This window comes from Nansenia antarctica (assembly GCF_963989245.1).
Source record: "Nansenia antarctica genome assembly, chromosome: 1".
In the NCBI taxonomy this organism is placed as follows: Eukaryota; Metazoa; Chordata; class Actinopteri; order Argentiniformes; family Microstomatidae; genus Nansenia; species Nansenia antarctica.
Genome location: NC_137674.1, coordinates 60,967,023 through 60,985,469, shown reverse-complemented (window position 1 = coordinate 60,985,469; position 18,447 = coordinate 60,967,023). Strand labels below are relative to the sequence as shown.

The 18,447-nt window shown below is 44.1% G+C and overlaps 1 protein-coding gene across 1 annotated transcript in view; it reads right to left on the bottom strand.

Annotated features, from left to right (window-relative positions):
• Positions 1-18,447, bottom strand: part of nrxn3b (neurexin 3b) — a gene marked incomplete at both ends in the record, with an annotated part of 231,970 nt that overhangs the window by 39,751 nt on the left and 173,772 nt on the right. The window contains one exon of the mRNA XM_080550520.1: positions 17,137-17,318. Coding sequence (XP_080406646.1) covers positions 17,137-17,318 — 182 coding nt within the window. The remainder of the gene's footprint in view (positions 1-17,136; positions 17,319-18,447) is intronic.

Below are 18,447 nucleotides of genomic sequence, written 5' to 3'. Positions count from 1 at the left end.
TACTGAGTTTGTTAAAGCTCAGTAGTGCCAGTCAATGTTAGCCTCCCTCCCCCATGGCCTGATATAACGGAGCGGTGCATATTTAATAATAAACATGAGCAGCATTGTGGGAAGGTAATGGCTTTGACTCTCGGCGGCTCAATGTCAAACTGCGGAGCCTCGCTCTTTGATCCTCTCTCTCTCTCTCACTCTCTCTCTCTCTCTTTCTCTCCCGCGCAGAATATGAATAGCGCAGGGTCAGCCTCATTAATTATTTACTGCGTATTTCCCGTTTTTGTCCGATTGCATCCCAGTAACTGGGCCTGACACTAATGGCGGACGGTCTGGGGGAAAACATTTATCAACGTTACACAGCGGCGTCACCCCCCCCCCCCCCGTCAACGCTATCGCTTTCATCCTCTGTGGAGCTGCTGAGAGCTCACACACTCTCTGTTCTTGATCATCACAACATCGACATCTCGTTCCCTTGGCCGGTGTGGCGAGGTGTTTTTCATTAGGTCATACTTCAATCCTGACCTTAAGGATTCTTGTTGTCTCTATTATAAGACCGCCAGAACCGGAAGAGTGTGTCTTGGAATATACTGTATATACTTCTCTAGAAGCCTGACACTCCAGATGATGCACATTAGCACCGATTCTCTTACTGTAGATTTCCAAGAGAGGTAAGCGTCCTACTTCATCCTGCATTCCACTGATATTACAGGCACAAGCGATACGTGCTTTTAACACTAGCTGAGAAATCCACACTGTTATGGAACAGGTCCTTCCTAATCCCTGTTTTCAGAAAGTGTTTTTCCCCACTCTCACATGTTTTTTCATGTTTAGAGTAATGCACAGCTGAAGTGATTGTTGCTCATGGCAAAATTACAATTCCACTAAAGCACAGAAGTGTAGTAAAACATTGGTGATGAATTATCACTGCGGGCGGGCGGACGGGCGGGTGGGTGGGCGGGCGGTCCTGACCCATGTGATTACACTAGCATCGTTACAATGCGTAATGCCTCCGCCACCAGTAATCAGGTCTGACCGTATATGCAAAACCACCCGGCCTCGACGGACGAGTCCTGTCTGGCGCACTGCTCTGCATCATCGTCATACTCCCAAACTCCCAATAACCAGACGAACGATTCATTAAACATGAATACAAAGAATTGGGCTGATGTTTTTCGCGACCGGCTGTTTACGAGGCCAGGGTGTAAATCATATGAGTTTAATATCATTACTTTCACACAACAGCCACAGTGGGTCTGGTGGAGCGTTACAAGGAGCAGGACTGGCATCAACCTCACACAGGGTGGAACACGTAGAGCAGCGCGACAGGGGTTCATTAAAAAAAAGAGCCACTAAATAGGATTTGTGCTCGATGGAATACAGTGCAGTGAAAGTCCATTAGGGACCAGGCTAATGAAATTGAAACAGCTTGGTGATCAAATTAGAATCTGTTCTGTAGATATTTAATTTAATGTGCTGGTGAATTCGAGCAATTCTCCGGTCTCCGGTCGAGATTGTACACCATAAATCAAGCAGGGCTAAATTCATCCTGTCTTCTCTCTTTCTCCCTCTTCTCTTAAATGAAGAAAAACTAGGTATATGAGGTGCAATTTGGACAACAGCCACAATAAACATGAGAAAGTAAGGGAAAATATATTTTTAGATATCTTCTTTCCTGTGTTTAAGGTCTTGGCCCTGAAGTCTAGACAACCATGTCCAAGCTGTCTAGACTTGTAGGCCCAGACCTTACACACAAGAAAGAAAGGAATAAGAAAGGGAGAACAGAAAAGCATTAAAACTTTCTCTCTGACCTTTCCATGTGATTCTCCATAGAGAATACCTTCAGTGACTTTGGCAATCGAATGACTTCCACAGGCAGCCTCTTAAGAAAGAGGGAAAAAAGCAAAAAGCTTTGAGCAGAAACACAAGAGATTTCAGCTTGTTTGAAAGACTGCCCACGTATTTTCAGAACCCCCTATCATCTCTGGGGTTAGCATCAAAAGCACACTAATAACGGTTGGCGTCTCACACTGACTATATTCGATATGCTCCAAATGCATCATCACATTCAGAATATGGAAAGTAATCATCAGAGGCAGTGATACGAAATAGATAACAACACACAAGAACAGCGCACACACACACACGCACGCACCACACACACACACACACACACACACACACACACACACACACACACACACACACACACACACAACAAAGATTCCAGTACATCTATGTAACACACACATACACACACACACACACACACACACACACACACACACACACACACAAAACAGAAATTCCAGTACCAGTACTTCTATGTATAATCATCTGGACAGCAGAACAGAGCCCCTCAGTACAGTTGCTGCTCCAGTCCCCAACCAGCACAGTGCCGACACAGCCAAGAGCAATTACCATGTGCCTGCCTGCCTTTGAACATCAGCAGTGGCTAGGCCCTGACGCTCACAGGCAGAGGCAGCTTCCCAACTGCTTACAGCCAGTTTCTGGGCACCCACCCACCAGGTCAGACAGACGGACGGACGGTCAGACGGCAAACAACGACACCCTGTCTCGCGTGTTAGCGGCATTGTTCTTGTTGCGCTATCAATAGCGATGATGCTAACACCCATACAAAAACAGGTGTAACAAGGCTAATTCTAATCCTGGCACCCAGGAAACACCTTCAGTGACCACAAAGCAAGTGAGGATCTAAGCCCAGGTATGCCTGTGTCTGGGTTTTTTGGAGGAAGGAGGAGGCGAGGGCTTTACGACCATATTAGGGCTGACCATGGTGCAGAAAAGGGTCTTTGCTGCTCACCGGTGGACAGGGAGACGGCATTCTGCCTGCCAAAATGCATGGATCTCACAAAGTGAACGTCATCGGGATAAACAGACACCGTGTAAGACACATCCATGTGCGGTTTCTGTTTCAAATCCTGCTTTTGCTACCCTCTAAAATTTGTTACAATAATAATGGTGATCCCTCTACGACAGACTTTGTCTTAAATAAACCACTTGTGATGGAAGATTAAGATTATTGTGGGCCTAGTTAATATAGACGTATACTGTGGTCTCAGTGAAGCCAATGTGCCACTGCTCTCCTGCTGAAAAAATTGCTGAGTTTTTTTACATCAACATGATATCTCTAATTTGATGCCTTCTCTATTTTATGCAATCTTCCCCCATCTCAGCAGGCTACTAATCAACAACCTGTTGCCTTGATCTTTCATCTCTAATGTATGGCCACATCAAACGTGTAACAGACCCCCATCAATTACCATCACCAAATCAAGCTGCCATGACATACATGAAACATGACAGATGCTAGCTTCTAGACTATCTATAATCATATATCTGCCAACCATGCATCTACCCAGTATGGAGAAGAGGATTACGAGCGAGATAAGACGATAGCTTCACTCACTGATACAATTTTAAGTGGGTAGCTTTGACATGCTTCGAGATAAGTCTAGCGTTATCAGACTCCCTGCCTATACGCAGCTCAGAACATTTCCCATGCTCTCTCTTTATGTGTCAGCACACTTCAGCACTGCTAGTTGGAGTTCAGAGTGTTTAGAGAGAGAAAGAGAGGGAGAGAGAGAAAGAGAGAGAGAGAGAGAGAGAGAGAGAGAGAGAGACGGAGTCAGAGATACAGATAGAGAGAGACACACACAGACAGACAGACAGACAGACAGACAGGCAAACTGATAAGGCTTTCACACCGCCAATGAACCGTGCCCATTTCCGTTCCCATTCTGGAGAACCTCTGGCGAACCAGCCCACATTCATACCAGTGTAACCGGAACCATCAGCGTCATCAACGTTGGGTGACGAAAGGGGCGGGATAAACAAAAAAGTCACAACAAGATGGCAGCTATTTCACTGGAAATGAGGATGATATCTTCCACTACAGTATCTGAAATAAACACTATTGTCTATGAAAAAAAGGCAAAAGACACTTTCTAAACATGTTCTCTTACTAACCAGCTGCTCCGTTACTGGAATAGGCTTACGAAGTGCGCGTGTATGTGTGTGCTGAGCATGTGAGCAAGATAAAGAGAATGATGACACTTTTGAGATTATTTTAGCACCAATGATTAGATTTAGATTAGATTAGATCCTTCCTTCTTGCTAGTCTTCACAGCCTAGAATATGACACACCCACTGACGACGTCACGGTTCTAGTTTTTTAAAACCACTATTTTCTGGTTCCAGCTGCGAACCAACTTTTCAGGCTCCGAACCAATTTCTTTTCGGTCTGAATGCGCCGGCCGGTTCCAGACTAGGTTTGGGAACACGAACCGGCACGGTTTCTTGGTGGTGTGAAAACCCTATCAGTGACACAGACAGAGAATGAACCAGAGAAATTAAAGAGAGAGAGAGAGAGAAAGAGAGAGAGAGAGAAACAGAGAGACAGAGAGATACAGAAAGAGAGAGACACCCAGACACACCCAGACAGACAGCCAGGCAGACTGAGTGACACAGACAGAGAATGAACAAGATAAATTAAAGAGAGAGAGAGAGAGAGAGAGAGAGAGAGAGAGAGAGAAGAGAGAGAGAGAGAGAGAGAGAGAGAGAGAGAGAGAGAGAGAGAGAGAAAGAGAGAGAGACCCAGACAAAGACAAACAGTGATGGGTGCTGGAGAGGGAGAGAATGGACAGAGGGAGCGCGGATAATGGAGAATGGAGAATGAATGGCCCAGACCTAAAATGGCTGAATAAATAGGAAGAAATCTAGGTCGTCTGTCTACTTCAAATAGCATTATGGCAAAATCATAGCAAGTGTCCTACTTCTTAAGCTCCTTGGACACTTTCGAGCCAAGCCGTCTTCAAATCTTGACATGCCTATCTGGAGCATGCACACGCACACACACACACATGCATTCACTTCTGGCCATGTAAATATCATAGCAATCGTATTAGCAATCTTAACCAAGTTATTACTTTCGTAACTGATCAACAATACATTACCAGTCAAAGGTTTGGACACACTTTCACATTAAATTGAGTGGGAAAGTGTATCCAAACGTTTGACTAGTACACAACAAGCATGTTTGCTCAAGATTTATGTTTCACATAAATTAATATTCTCCTCTGATTGTTTGTTTCTTCTCCAGATATACTACGTGTGCTGTCAATTCCTCGTTGTGCTCATTATTTTTTTATCCAATTTCTGTATTTATCAACTACTTAATTGGTTCAAAAGTAATAAGGCACTAGTCCTTTTTTAAAAGCAATTTTCTTTTCCGTAATATGGAACAGCTAAGAGATAAGTGCATATCAAAGTCTCGGCAGATAGTGTTCATTGCTGCGCTCCTCACACAATTACCAGGACAGCCTGCCGAGAGGCAGCATGGGATCCAGACTATTGGAATGCAGAGGATGTTGGCATATTTCTGAATATGCAATTACTGCTAATCAGACAACCTCATGCATTGCTCTTGTGCTTTTTCAATACTTCCGAAGCTATGTCACCTAGTCATGCTTGAAGCATGCATCTGCGTGTGTCTGATCATGTCATTAGTCACTGTGATCGGGCCGTTATGTTCATGTTAAGCATTCTGATTGATTCCATTTGCTGGGAGTGAGTGAAAGGTATGCATATTGTGTTCACATAATAGGAGAGATGAGTGATGTAGAGCCAAGAGTGTTGTTCGAATCTGGTTTGTTTGGTGCGGTGCGTGGGAGGGAGAATGGAGAATGGAGAATGAGATGGAGAGAGACAGAGACAAAAAGAGAGAGAAAAGAGGAAAGTAGAGGGAGAGAGAGAGATGTAAGAGACAGAGAGGGAGAGAGAGAGAGAGAGAGAGAACAGGTCTGTCTAGCATGGGTGTTCTTAATGTCCCAGTGACACGGAAGGTGAGTACAGGGCACCCTGTCCGCCTGTTTCCAGAGATCAAAGACTCCACACTGTGTCAAACACTACACGCTACGACCCACTAATCGCCTTGTCAGTCATGCTCCGGACATATCCACTCTGGTAAGGGTTGTCTTTAACAGAACAAATAACTATATGTACAGAAGAGATGGAATTTCCATTGTGTTTTTATCCACAAACTGGATAGAGAGAAGAATGCACCGGTTTCAAAGCTAGCGCTATCTGGAGGAGTTTTTTGTAATTCCATAAGACCTCACTTAAAGCCTACAAGCTCTACATTTGTGAGTATTTTTCCAAAGGTAAAAAAAAACAACCCTCGACACCCCCGCCCCCCAAATCTCACAACCACTAATGTAGTGTATAATGTACTCTAGTCATATTCTAAAGCGGGGGAGGCAGGGAGCAGACATTCAGGCATTATGTGCATACCAACTCTATCTCTCAATCAAAAGGCATAAAACAAAGACAATGAGGCAGAGAATAGTGAGGCGGAAAACATCTGCCTCCCTTAAGAGCCGAACAATCTTCGTCTGAGAGAGAGAGACGCATTGTGAGCACCGAGAATGAAAACTCCATCTCCCGCTGTTCATTCTGCCTTCTGTTTTAGCCACAGTAGAACACACGTCTCTCTCTTCTCTCTCTCTCTCTCTCTCTCTCTCTCTCTCTCTCTCTCTCTCTCTCTCTCTCTCTCTCTCTCTCTCTCTCTCTCTCTCTCTCTTCCACTTTCTTTTACTCTTTCTCTCTCACTGTGTGACTCTCTTTCTCTATGTCTATATGACTCCCCCTCTCTCTCTGTCCTCTCTTATCTCTCCTTCATTCTTTATCTCTCCTTCACTCTCTCTCTCCCCGTATCCCACTCTTCTGGTGTTATGGCAGCTCTGTATAGCCTCCCTTTCTGCTGCAGTCTCCCAAACACTATAGGTGTCTATGGGGCTGGGGCTGACACATACTTGGGGCCTCTGCTTCACTGAGGCATACAGGTTACAACAGAGACTAGGGGAGGGGACAGGAGATCTGGACCAGAACCAGTGGGCCAAGCAAGGAACAGAGGGATAGGCTACTCTAGTCAGCTAGGACCAAGAGGGCATGCTGTATAGGTGCAGTGTATTGTAAAGTGTGTGTTGCAATGCTAACTGTATGTGCAGTCCAGGGTACAGTACATGCACAGATCACAGAGGAGCCCCTGCTGGGACCATACAGTGGGGGAAATAAGTATCTGATCCCCTGCCGATTGTGTAAGTTTGCCCACTTACAAAAAAAATGGACGGTCTATCATTTTAATGGTAGGTTTATTTTAACAGTGAGAGACTGAATATCAACAAACAAATCCAGAAAAACACATTATATAAAAGTTATGAATTGATTTGCATTTTAATTATAAACAAGAATTAATTGTTGGCAAGCACAGAGGTCAGACGTTTCTTGTAGTTGGTCACTTACAAAATCATCAGAGGATCAAATACTTATTTCCCCGACTGTATATTCTGAAACATGTTTAAACTCACTGCAATGTAAGTCGCTTTGGATAAAAGCGTCAGCTGAATGGCATATATTAGGCGAGGAACTGCGAGACCTACTGCATATTGCTAGGGGGAAAAAAGTCAATACATTTCTAATTGTTTTCGCTGGCAAAAATACCTCCATTGTCCATCTGCAGTGTAGGCCTACTGCTGCCAACAGAGAGATTCCTCATATTGGCTTTATCTCTTGCAGCAGCATGCCATCCCCAAGTGGCAGCAGTGACATACCAAAGAAGGCGGTACCTTAGGGGGTTTCTCATGCAGAAGCATATGTAATGAGTCATCGGGTCTTCCCTGCAGGACACAATCGCTCTAATTGCAGTCCGGGCAGATGCCCGTCAGAAAATAGCCAATCTGCGCCAGAGTAGTCAAGAGTGGACAAAAAAGGACTGTGATGAACAACAGACAAGCAATATAACTTGACTTAAGAGTCCCACATGATTTACTGTATATGTCTGTCCTCTGAGCCTAAAAAACTAAAAACTAGAAACAAGTGGACAGATCTTTCTTGAAAATATCAAATCTGGTTTGTGTTAGTGTTATGTCACGGTATCTACCGTCAGGGATGATTATTGTCATTATTATTTGTCTCCATCATCACCATTGTGTCTCGTGGTCAGGGGTAGATGTAGGAAAATAGTTCAAAAACAACACAAGCAGTATTTATTTAAATGTTGTATATTTCATCAAAACATAACAGAACATACTTTCTCATCGTATCATCATACTTTCATGATGAATGCATGTACAGTAATAGTCCAGGTCAGTCTGGTTGGTGTGAGCCAAACCTAACTTTAAAAACATAATAATGGAAAGACCATCATGAGGGTTGAAGCCACATGTCAGAGCCCATACTTTTGTCCTCGGGGCTCGCCTGACCGGAATATTCCCCGGCAGGACTCCGTAAATGAATAAAAGATGATGAGGGGATGAATTAACCATGCCTTTCCTCGTATTTCAGTCCCCTCTATCAAAAGGACTCAATCAAAAAGAAGCCCCTGTGAAGTCTGCAGGAAGAGTCACAAGGTTGGAGCGGGGAGTCATGTCTGTATCGATGTTCGACATCTTAACATCTGTCACCTTTAGCACTTGCTGACTCATACTGTCATGGCCACCTGATGGGGTCTATTGGGCAACCCCGAGAGGATTAGTCAAGGACTGGTAGTGTCGCTATGGGAACACAGTCAATGTCTAGTAATGTACACTAGCACTCTCAGAACAGCATCGGGAGGCATCATCTGTTTCTCGGTCTTGATGTGTATCTTTAGGATAAAGGGGGCATGACCTGCCTGGTCGATACCTACGTATAGATACCCGGTTAGTCACATGTCCTATGGTGGTTTTCTTCTTTGTAGAGGAAGTCTCATTCTTACAGGATATGCAGGCCTTAGATGTATCTCAATTGGGAAACTGGAAGTCACTAAAAATAGCATTGTCATTTCACAACAGCCGGAGCAGAAATAGTTCTTGGTTTGATACACTAGCGGAGGATTTTGAAAAGAGACGCCATGATCAAGGACCTTGTTATGTCCTTGGTGATTTTCCACTTCCAGGCGAGATCATTTTGGGAATCAATAAAATGCAATAAAAGAAACAACCCCCAAACAGCTAAATACAACAGAAGAACCCACAGAACCATCAAGTGAAAAGATTATTATCATTATTCTGTTTTTCCAACACAGACCATAGATATTTTATCTTGATTTTCAGTGCTATTTTTTGTTCCGGTGCCACTGCTTCACCTTATTCTGAGTCAATATGAGGAGATTAAATAAACATAACTCCAGCTCTGTCAAATACAGGAGTTCTCAGTCACAGTTTCCGACCGCGAGAGCTTTACTTTTCTGTTTGATCTCCTCTTTCTCTCTCTTTTTTTTTTTTCGCCAGCAGATAAAGATACTTCTTCCCACTGCTTCCGCTAGCAGGTGCTTAATCCTAGATGAATACATTCAGAGCGAGAGCCAATCTCTCGCACTGCCGCTGATATTGAAAGCAGCAGATAGATTTTTTTCCCCCTTCTCTTCCAGTAGATTTATTTTCTAATGTCGAAGTTTATCACTTGAGCAATTGCAATTCATCATCCCTTTCTTGTCGATAATCCAAAAAGCAGTCAATTTCGCTAAATGTGCCTCTTTTTCTTATTTATTTATTTCCTGGTCCCAAATGAGAACAACAGAGAGCGGGGCCTAGGCGCGCTGCTGTGCTGAGGCGACTGCGAGCTGTATGGAGGGATTTAGGGGTGTCTTTGGCACTGAGGCTGCGCCTAGCCTTGTGTCTGAGATACGCCTATCGATCCCAAATCCCTGTGATCCTTCATTACCTCCCTCGTCAGAGCTGCCTTCTCATCAATCACTCTGACTAACTGTCTGTCTGACGTGGGCAAAGAGAGGAAATTACAAAAATGAAGTCTGAGTTTTGATCTTGGAGAGGGCATCGCACGCCGCCAGTGTAACCTTGCGATGCTGTGATGAATGTCAGTTGCACTGAGATTCATAATTCATTATTATGAATTGATCAATCATACATTGTTTGATTTTGTATCAGAAAGACGGCGATACTTTGCTTGACGTGGTTCAGAACGGTCTCCTATTTAAATCGTGTGCCTATAGTATGCGTTCCCAATTGTGTGTCCTGGTTGACAGATACAGCATAACACTGAATACTGAAAGCAGAACGCTGTATAACGAGGCTGGAGGAGGCAGTAACAACTTGACTTGCAACCCATAGCTCGCTGGTTCAAATTGCGCGATAGACAATAATATTTGCACATTTTTGTTGCTAATGCTTATGTTAGCTAATGCCTGCCCCTGACAACTAACCCTAACCGAAACCATTCAAAGTTAATACCTTAAATACTGGCCAACCGACATGCAATTCTGAGATAATAAAGATGAACTTCTTACATATAATAAGTCAAGCACAATTCACTAACCCACAAGTAGTGTATCTTTTTTTTTACATCATTTTGGAAAATGTTATGCAGTGTCGAAAAATCTATTATGCCAATATGCACTTGCAAATGAGAATGTGTACTATTGTTTATAGCCACACGATTTAATTAAGAATCTGTGTTGGACAAAGGAGTGAAACAAAAGTGACACTTCATTTGGAATTCACTGCCATATAACACTGAGCTAAGTTTTCAATTCCTGCTCAGAATTTTAAATATTTCAGTCTCTTAAATTCCCTCCCTCTTTATCTCTGTCTGTCTCTCTCCCACTGTATCACTCTCCCCAATTCTTCCCCCCTCTCTTTCTCACTCTCTCCCCTCCTTACCCTCTCTCCCTCTCCCCACTCTCCCTCCGACCCTCTCCACCAGCTGGGAACTCATGCATTACATATACAACCGTACCCTGGAGGAATGGCTGTCAAAGAGCACCAAAACAAGAAAAAAAAAACAGACAATGTTTGTGTTTCACATTGAATTTTTCATCTTAATCCATAAAATATACATCAAAGGGGCTGGGGCTGCATGGGCCACAGGGGAATATGTAATTATGTTGCACTGTTTGTCTAACTTGATCAGTTATTACTTCTACCACTCTCCTGGAGTAGGCACTGCTATATTACCATTTTCCTGGAGTAGCCATGCTTGAGTGACAGCTACCATCTCCCCTCAGAGTTCTCAGATCATGTTTGGAGTGTCAGTGCTGGTGTGTGTGTGTGTGTGTGTGTGTGTGTGTGTGTGTGTGTGTGTGTGTGTGTGCGTGTGCGTGTGCCCGTGTGAGAGAAGAAGAGAGTGTGTGTATGTGTGAAAGAGAACAATTGTGTGTGTGTGTGTGTGTGTGTGTGTGTGTGTGTGTGTGTGTGTGCGTGTGTGTGCGTGCGTGTGTGTGTTGCAGAGCAGAACATTACTGGATTGCAGAGCAGAAGGTCTCTGCGTCAGACAGCTGGGGAGTGTGTGGGAATTTCAGGAGTGAACAAGGCAAATGAACAACGAGATCAATTATTGATTAGGGCACTGCCAAAGTCCCTTGGCCTACTTCCATGATATTCCCCATGGTAACACTGGCACTGTGTCAGAGGCCTAATCATAGCCAATATTAAGACAAATATCTAAAATACTAAAATAAGGACATAAGCTTTTATATGACTGACAGACAGCTGACGATAATTCCCCCATACATTTTCCTCTAAAGCCCATTCAATGGTAGTCAAATCGATTGGCATTTAGACTAAGAGATGGTACAGTAGTCTATTGCAAATGTGCAAATGTCAGGAGCATGATGACATGGCGTGAAAGTGTCGAGAGAATCAGCATCTTTTTACTTTTTACTGTTGTCGCTCTCCATATTTCCTAAAATAGGAAACGAAACAGACGATGACAAAATGACGCACTAAAATGACATTGATAATGATCATTCTTATCTTCTCAACAGAGGGAGAGTAACTCAATATAAACCTACACTGTACCTATAGCCTTAGCACAGTATGTACACACACATCAGCTCCTATGAGAGAGAGCGAGAGAGAGAGAGAGAGAGAGGATGGACTCTGGTGTGGTCCGCAACGCAATATAATATTTACCCAGGCCGCGGCTCCACCCAGTCCTCTAGCCTGCCTATGTTCTCTTGTCGGGAATGGGATTTTCAATTACCTACAAGTTGTTCCCTTTTTCTCCCATCGGAATCAAAGTAGGGAAGCTCAAGCGGGTAATGGAATTCATCGTGCCACTGCAACATTTAGAAGCCTGCGTGATTGCCTGTTAATGTATGCTTGTGAGGGCTGCTGCCGCTGCTGCTGTGTGAGATGGTGGATGGGAGGTGTCAGAGACACGAGCAAGGAGAGAGATCAGACAGGTTGTCCCATATCACCTCTGATTAGACCTCTCACTGATGTACAGGACTGGGATGACTGACATCTTGGCTGAGGCGTTTTAAGAAGCAAGGAATAATGTAATATATACTGTATATAGTGGTTGCAATATGGACCATACAGTATGTGCTGTCAAAAGCTGGTTTGACATGTATTTGAGCTGCATTTCTCTGCGCTTCTCAACATCACATACCATTACAGACTGTAAAAGAAAAAGTGTGTTTGTTGAAACAACCAAAGTATATAAAGGAAGGACTGTCTTTTCTCTATTGGCAAAGAACATTTTGTGCTGATGTTTATAGCTTCCTCATCCCTCCCTCCCTCCCTCCCTCTCTCTCTATCTCTCTCTGGCTCTCCCTCCCTCTCTCTCTCTGTGTGGCACATCTTGGGTAATCTTCACCTACGGCCATGAACATTCCCTGGCGAGAGACTATATGAGTCATGACCAAAACATCTCCCTGGAGCTGGAGAGTTTTGTTATGGATTTAACCCTCATGTTGCATGTCCAATTGACCCATTTTAGAGTCTGACCTCTCTAAAATGCTATTTAACTAGGGATGGCAATCGAGAACTGGTTCCAGTTGAGAACCAGTTCCAAATGGTTCGGTCCATCGGAATCGTACGCCTCCAAGGTTATCGATTCCTTTTATCGATGCCAGCATGTTTTTCCCTAGGTGGCCAGTGCCACTTAGTCATTACTGGGGGGAACAAACTTCAGAGTGTTACCTTGGAGACCAACCCCATGCATTTACTTCAAATGGTTCAAGAACAGCTTTCAGTTTACTTTGGGTATACATTGGATAGGCATTTTAGGCTAATTATACAGGAATGGTAACACCTGCATAATTACTTTGAAAACAGTTTACCGTGACTGTGTTTTCCACACTGTCTGGAATTGTTATTTCAACAGCAGCAGAGTTTAGCAGACAGGAAGATTAGTTAGCTTGCGCATCATGTGACTTGGATGAGACTCCCCCCAACATTTTACTTTTTAAAAAAAAATTCAGATCTACACGATTCACATGGATGAATTATTTTGAGGTAAAAACAGCTAATTTAGCAGAAAAGTGACAAGTTTGCATCCCTGTATACAAAATATAACAAATTAAAACTTAACAGGTTACAGAGGTGATGCTCTGGGTAGCTAAAGTGAAAGTGAATAGGATGTGTTGTGCCCGCACACACGCACGCACATGCACACATACACACACACACACACACACCCTTGGATATGTGGACCCTAAATTATTATATGGGGTCCCAGACAGGGTCCTACCCAACCTTCACTCTATCTGTACAGCAGAACAGTATGTTCTCTCTTGAATGAGCACATTTCTTTCAGTCTGTGAGGTGCTAGAAAGCCGGCGAGTCAGGGAAGAGTGTCGGCTGAAAACATAGAAAGGTCCCAAGCCCCACAAGATATGCTATCACACATGTCAGCATTTGAATTGTTTTGTCCCAAATGCAAATTAAAAACACTATGTCTACTATAGCACAAAATGGTTGCAAATGATGTGTTTCACGATGAAAACAAGTGGATACATATACATATAAAGACAATGTGGTCTGTATGGAATATTTAAAAAATGAAATAATTCTAATCATAGCACCTACGATCATTCTTAATCATAGGTGCAACTTAAGGCAAAATACATGTTTTATAGGTAATGACTAATGGACCCAGAACATAAAATCCATATAGCCTGATTGAATAGAACACGTGACGGTGCCACGAGTCATCCCGCGGCTCCAAGACTGCCATGTTGGGTCACTCTGCTCTAGAGCTTGTATTCTCATTCCTCAGAGTTTCCCACTCACCTGTAATTCCATTGCCTTCAGCCTCCTTGCCTTTGTGCAGTGGTGATTATAACTATTACTATTACTTTTAGCATGAGTTAAGTGCTCAACAGCTATGGACCGGTTGCCTGGAAACCTCTCTGACTAAAAAGCAGCTGGACATTTGTCTTGCACTTGGCATCAATATTCATGCCAGGATGCAACTTTTACCAAAGATATTTGTTAGTCAGATATTTTGGGGATGTGAACGACGGTGGGCACGCGTTAGACATCAGAGTTCTGAGTTGATTGTCTCCCCTTGTGTCTTGATGGTCTGTTTTGAAATTATCTCTGTGAGCGTCGCGCCAGCTCTCTCCTCATGGACGTCATATCCCAGAGTCTACCTTTCAAATGGGCTAGACTGCTCTGAGTGAAATGTAATAGACTGGAGTCCATAATGAGATCATTATTTTTGAGCATCTTAATGCTAGTCATTTGAGCAGACTTTCAATGATCCTTCAAAAACAACACAAACCATCAAATTGCGGAGCAAAAAACTAAGTGAGAAGCAACATTTCAGATGTTGATTACGAAAGAAGCCTTGAGCTAGTTCACAGAGAAAGAAAGAGAGAGAGAGACAGAAAGAGAGGGAGAGAGAGAGAGAGAGACAGAGAGAGAGAGAGAGAGATACAGAGAGAAAGAGAGAGAGAGTGAGAGTGAGGGATATATATATATATATATATAGAGAGAGAGAGAGAGAGAGAGAGAGAGAGAGAGAGAGAGAGAGAGAGAGAGAGAGAGAGAGAGAGAGAGAGAGAGAGAGAGAAAATCTCTGATTTAAAGATGATTCATGAACGATCTCCTAGTGGGCTTTCATTCAAACAAAGCTTTCATTAAAAAGGCACAATCACAACAGAGCCTGGCTGTGCAACTGACGTCTACCTACACAACACATCCACATCCAGAGACATCGGCAGGTGACAGACATCAAACAAGCATTTCATTGTTCCGGGTTTCAAATAATTAAAACAAGGATATATAGCCTAACGCCAGTTATTTTCGATTCCTGTCTCATTTGATGTCAGTTACAAAGATCACTCCCTAAGAGCCCTCTTTGTGGAACAGCTATCTAATGTCTAGCGCATCGGGCCACCGATCCAAGAACATCCAGCTGCTAATGATTGTTAAAGGCTAAATGATCCCTGAAGGCCTGATAAAACCGCTGGCTAGACGAGCATTCGCTACGTCCACCAAAATCCCTTTTAACCTTTTCTATCTGATGCAGGAATCAACTGGAGACCGCGACAGTGCAGGGTTGACACCTGCCATTTCACATAATCATCTAGTGGCTTTGATGTGGAGTGGGCCGCGGGCTGAGGGCATAGTGTCCATTTAAAGGTACTGTATGGTGTTTACAAGTCTTTGGGCAATCTCTTCTCTCTCTCTCTCGCACCTACGCATGCAGGCAGGCAGGCAGGCACGCACACACAAACACACTTTGGTTAGGTCCGCCCGTGAAATAATTCACTTCATGTGTTGCGATAGAGCATGTTCTATTCAACGCTGCCATAAATCAGTTCCCTAATGATAAATTAATTTGCACTGTAAGACGGGAGGAATGAAGACATTTGCGGTTAATGATTTAAAGCCAACTTACAACAGCTTGGCTAGGGACGCTCTGCGATATGAAAAAATGATTAAATATGATATGATTTAAAATGTATTTGATTTTCTCCTATCAAGGCTTCTGCAATCACCGAGCCATTTAAAATGAGGAGAGGTTTTTCTCTCTTCTCTCTTCCCTCTTCTACCACTCCGATCTTGGTCGCTTTGGATAAAGGCATCTGCTAAATGCCAAAAATGTAAATGTAAATGTCTACCACCCTCTTTCTTAGCTCTCTCACCCTCTCTTTTTCTCACTCTCTCACCCCCCCCTTCTCTCTCTCTCTCTCTCTCTCTCACACACACACACTCACACACCATCCACCCATGTGCACACCCACACGCACACTCGCCCGCCTGTGAGTGTACGCACGCACGCACGCACGCACGCACGCACGCATCCCCTCTCTGGACTTATAAAGAGGCTACAAATGTCTTGGCCTTCATTTGAGTGAACAGATGGTAGGTTGGAGCGTGTACAGCGGCACCACATTGCAAGGGACTCAGGAGATAAGACAAGTCTTTAAGAGGGAGAAAGACTCAATCTGTGGGTCTAAATGTAGCTCCCTCTTCATCCACCTCTTCAACATCATATTCACCCCACAGCAGCACATCCTCAGCAAAACACACACTTCCAAGGATTTTAGCAGCACCCATATTCAGTGTCTTTGTTGATGTTTATGTACATGAGTAAACAGCTACAAGGACTTATGAGATATTAATGCGCTATTGATGCACAGCTAACATATTGTGCTGTATATTGAGTTTTGGCTCACCCATTGATAATGTTTTACGCATGTATCAGAATATGACTACATATGTATGCCAGCGCTTCATGGATTATTCACGACTGAAGTGAGATCCAATGTGAGTTTTTTTTAGAAAGTAGTTCTGATGGAATGAGCGAAATATTCTGAAACAAAAGGGATTAACAAGGGAGCAATATACTGTACTGAGTTGCTATATGATCATGAATAATTAAATTAAGGGTTCAGTTGACTAGGGGAGCAACGCACAGTACTGAGACGATAAACAAGGTTGTTTATAATCTGCTTCAATTTCAGCAGGAGACGTGATTCTTCTAGCACACTGGCTGTATCACTTATACAACCTGCTTCACTCTTCACACGATTTCCCCCTTGAGGGATGCAGCTGCTAGTGACTTGCAACTTGGAGCAGCAACTCATCTACTTCTGGTAGTAGGGGTTGATTTTTCAAAGGCAGATTAAGCCTACGCCCCCGAACTAGAAAACCCTAATTCTCTGTTAAATTAAAAAAAACAGTCTGTCGTCTAAGGTGATCAACTGAATCAAGCGGATCGACTGATCACAACAAAATAAACGACTGACTCAGATTGGACGAGGCAGAGTTCCAATTAGAGCGGCGAAGCTCCGGACGAAAACTGACTCCAGAGTACAGAATAATAAAGACTCTCGAGATTTAGGGTTAAGAGTTACGTTGAGAAGAGAGACTAAAGAAGAAGACTTACAATGTGGAGCATGATGTAGTCTCCAAGGCGCGGGGCGCTGTCGATGCGGACCAGGATGCCCTCCTTGATGGTGGTGCTGAAGCCCACGGCCAGGCGGTCGGTACGCGTGCTCGGTCTCTCGTTGTTGGGCCATGTGTACGTGATCAGGCCTCCTCCTTTACCGAAGATATACGTTGTACCAGCTGCAGAGAGAGAGAGAAAGAGAGAGAGAGAGAGAGAGAGAGAGAGAGAGAGAGAGAGAGAGAGAGAGAGAGAGAGAGAGAGAGAGAGAGAGAGAGAGAGAGAGGGGGGATAAGAGAGATAAGGATATTCATTAGATTCATGAAACAAGGAGAAAGCCTAATGGCGCGGCCTTTAACTAGACACCTGGGATGATGAGGTCACCAGAATTCATGCTGAAACTCAACATATTTTGTCAACATCTGATTCGGGTGGCATGGCCGAAAGACTACCACCAAATCCTCGAGAAGCAGCTAAGCTAATGGCCAAATCCTATTTTGGGCGTTTAATCATATTCAACTACCTACACCTGAGGTTGGAGGCGGCAGTTCCCTGGGCGTGCCTCTGACCTATCCAGCTCTTAAATATAGCCCCCTTCCAGGGAATAACAGCCAACGTGGCCAAAAGCGGATAAGTCTCCCCAATCCTCATGTATTATGCATGAGACTGCAACCAAAGAACAAAGGCTGGCAAGAGGAAAAAAAATAAATAAATCGAAGAACCTTTCCTGGGGTTTAATTTGACAAATGCAGAGTGAATAAAGGGGGCCAGAGCAGCCAGCATCTCTCCTGTCCTCCTAAAGACCTCTCTCATTAGTCCTCCCACATAGCCACACACGGTCAGAGGTGTGATCAGTAGCCCTGATAGGATTAAACGTACGTGAGGTTTGTTGCTGTGTATACATGTAGAGAAGGGGAGGGGGGGGGGGGGAGAGAGAGAGAGAGAGAGAGAGGGGGGGGGCAGACAGAGAGAACGGGGGGGGCAGAGAGAGAGAGGGGGGAGGGAGAGACGGGGGGGGGGAGAGAGAGAGGGGGGCAGAGAGAGAGTGAGAGAGAGGGGGGGGGCAGGCAGAGAGAGAGCAGGGGGGCAGACAGAGAGGGGGGGGGAGAGAGAGCGAGGATGAGAGGGGGGACGAGAGCGAGGACGAGAACGAGAGAGGCTTTGGTAATGTAAAGACCTTGTATTCAATTCCAACAACTCGACGCCTTCCCTGGGGCATCAGAATTAAACCGTCAGAAAACCGCGGGGAGCCTCGCCAGCTCACACGCAGTAAACATCATCAACAGATCAAAGGGAGTAGGATCTTCAGTG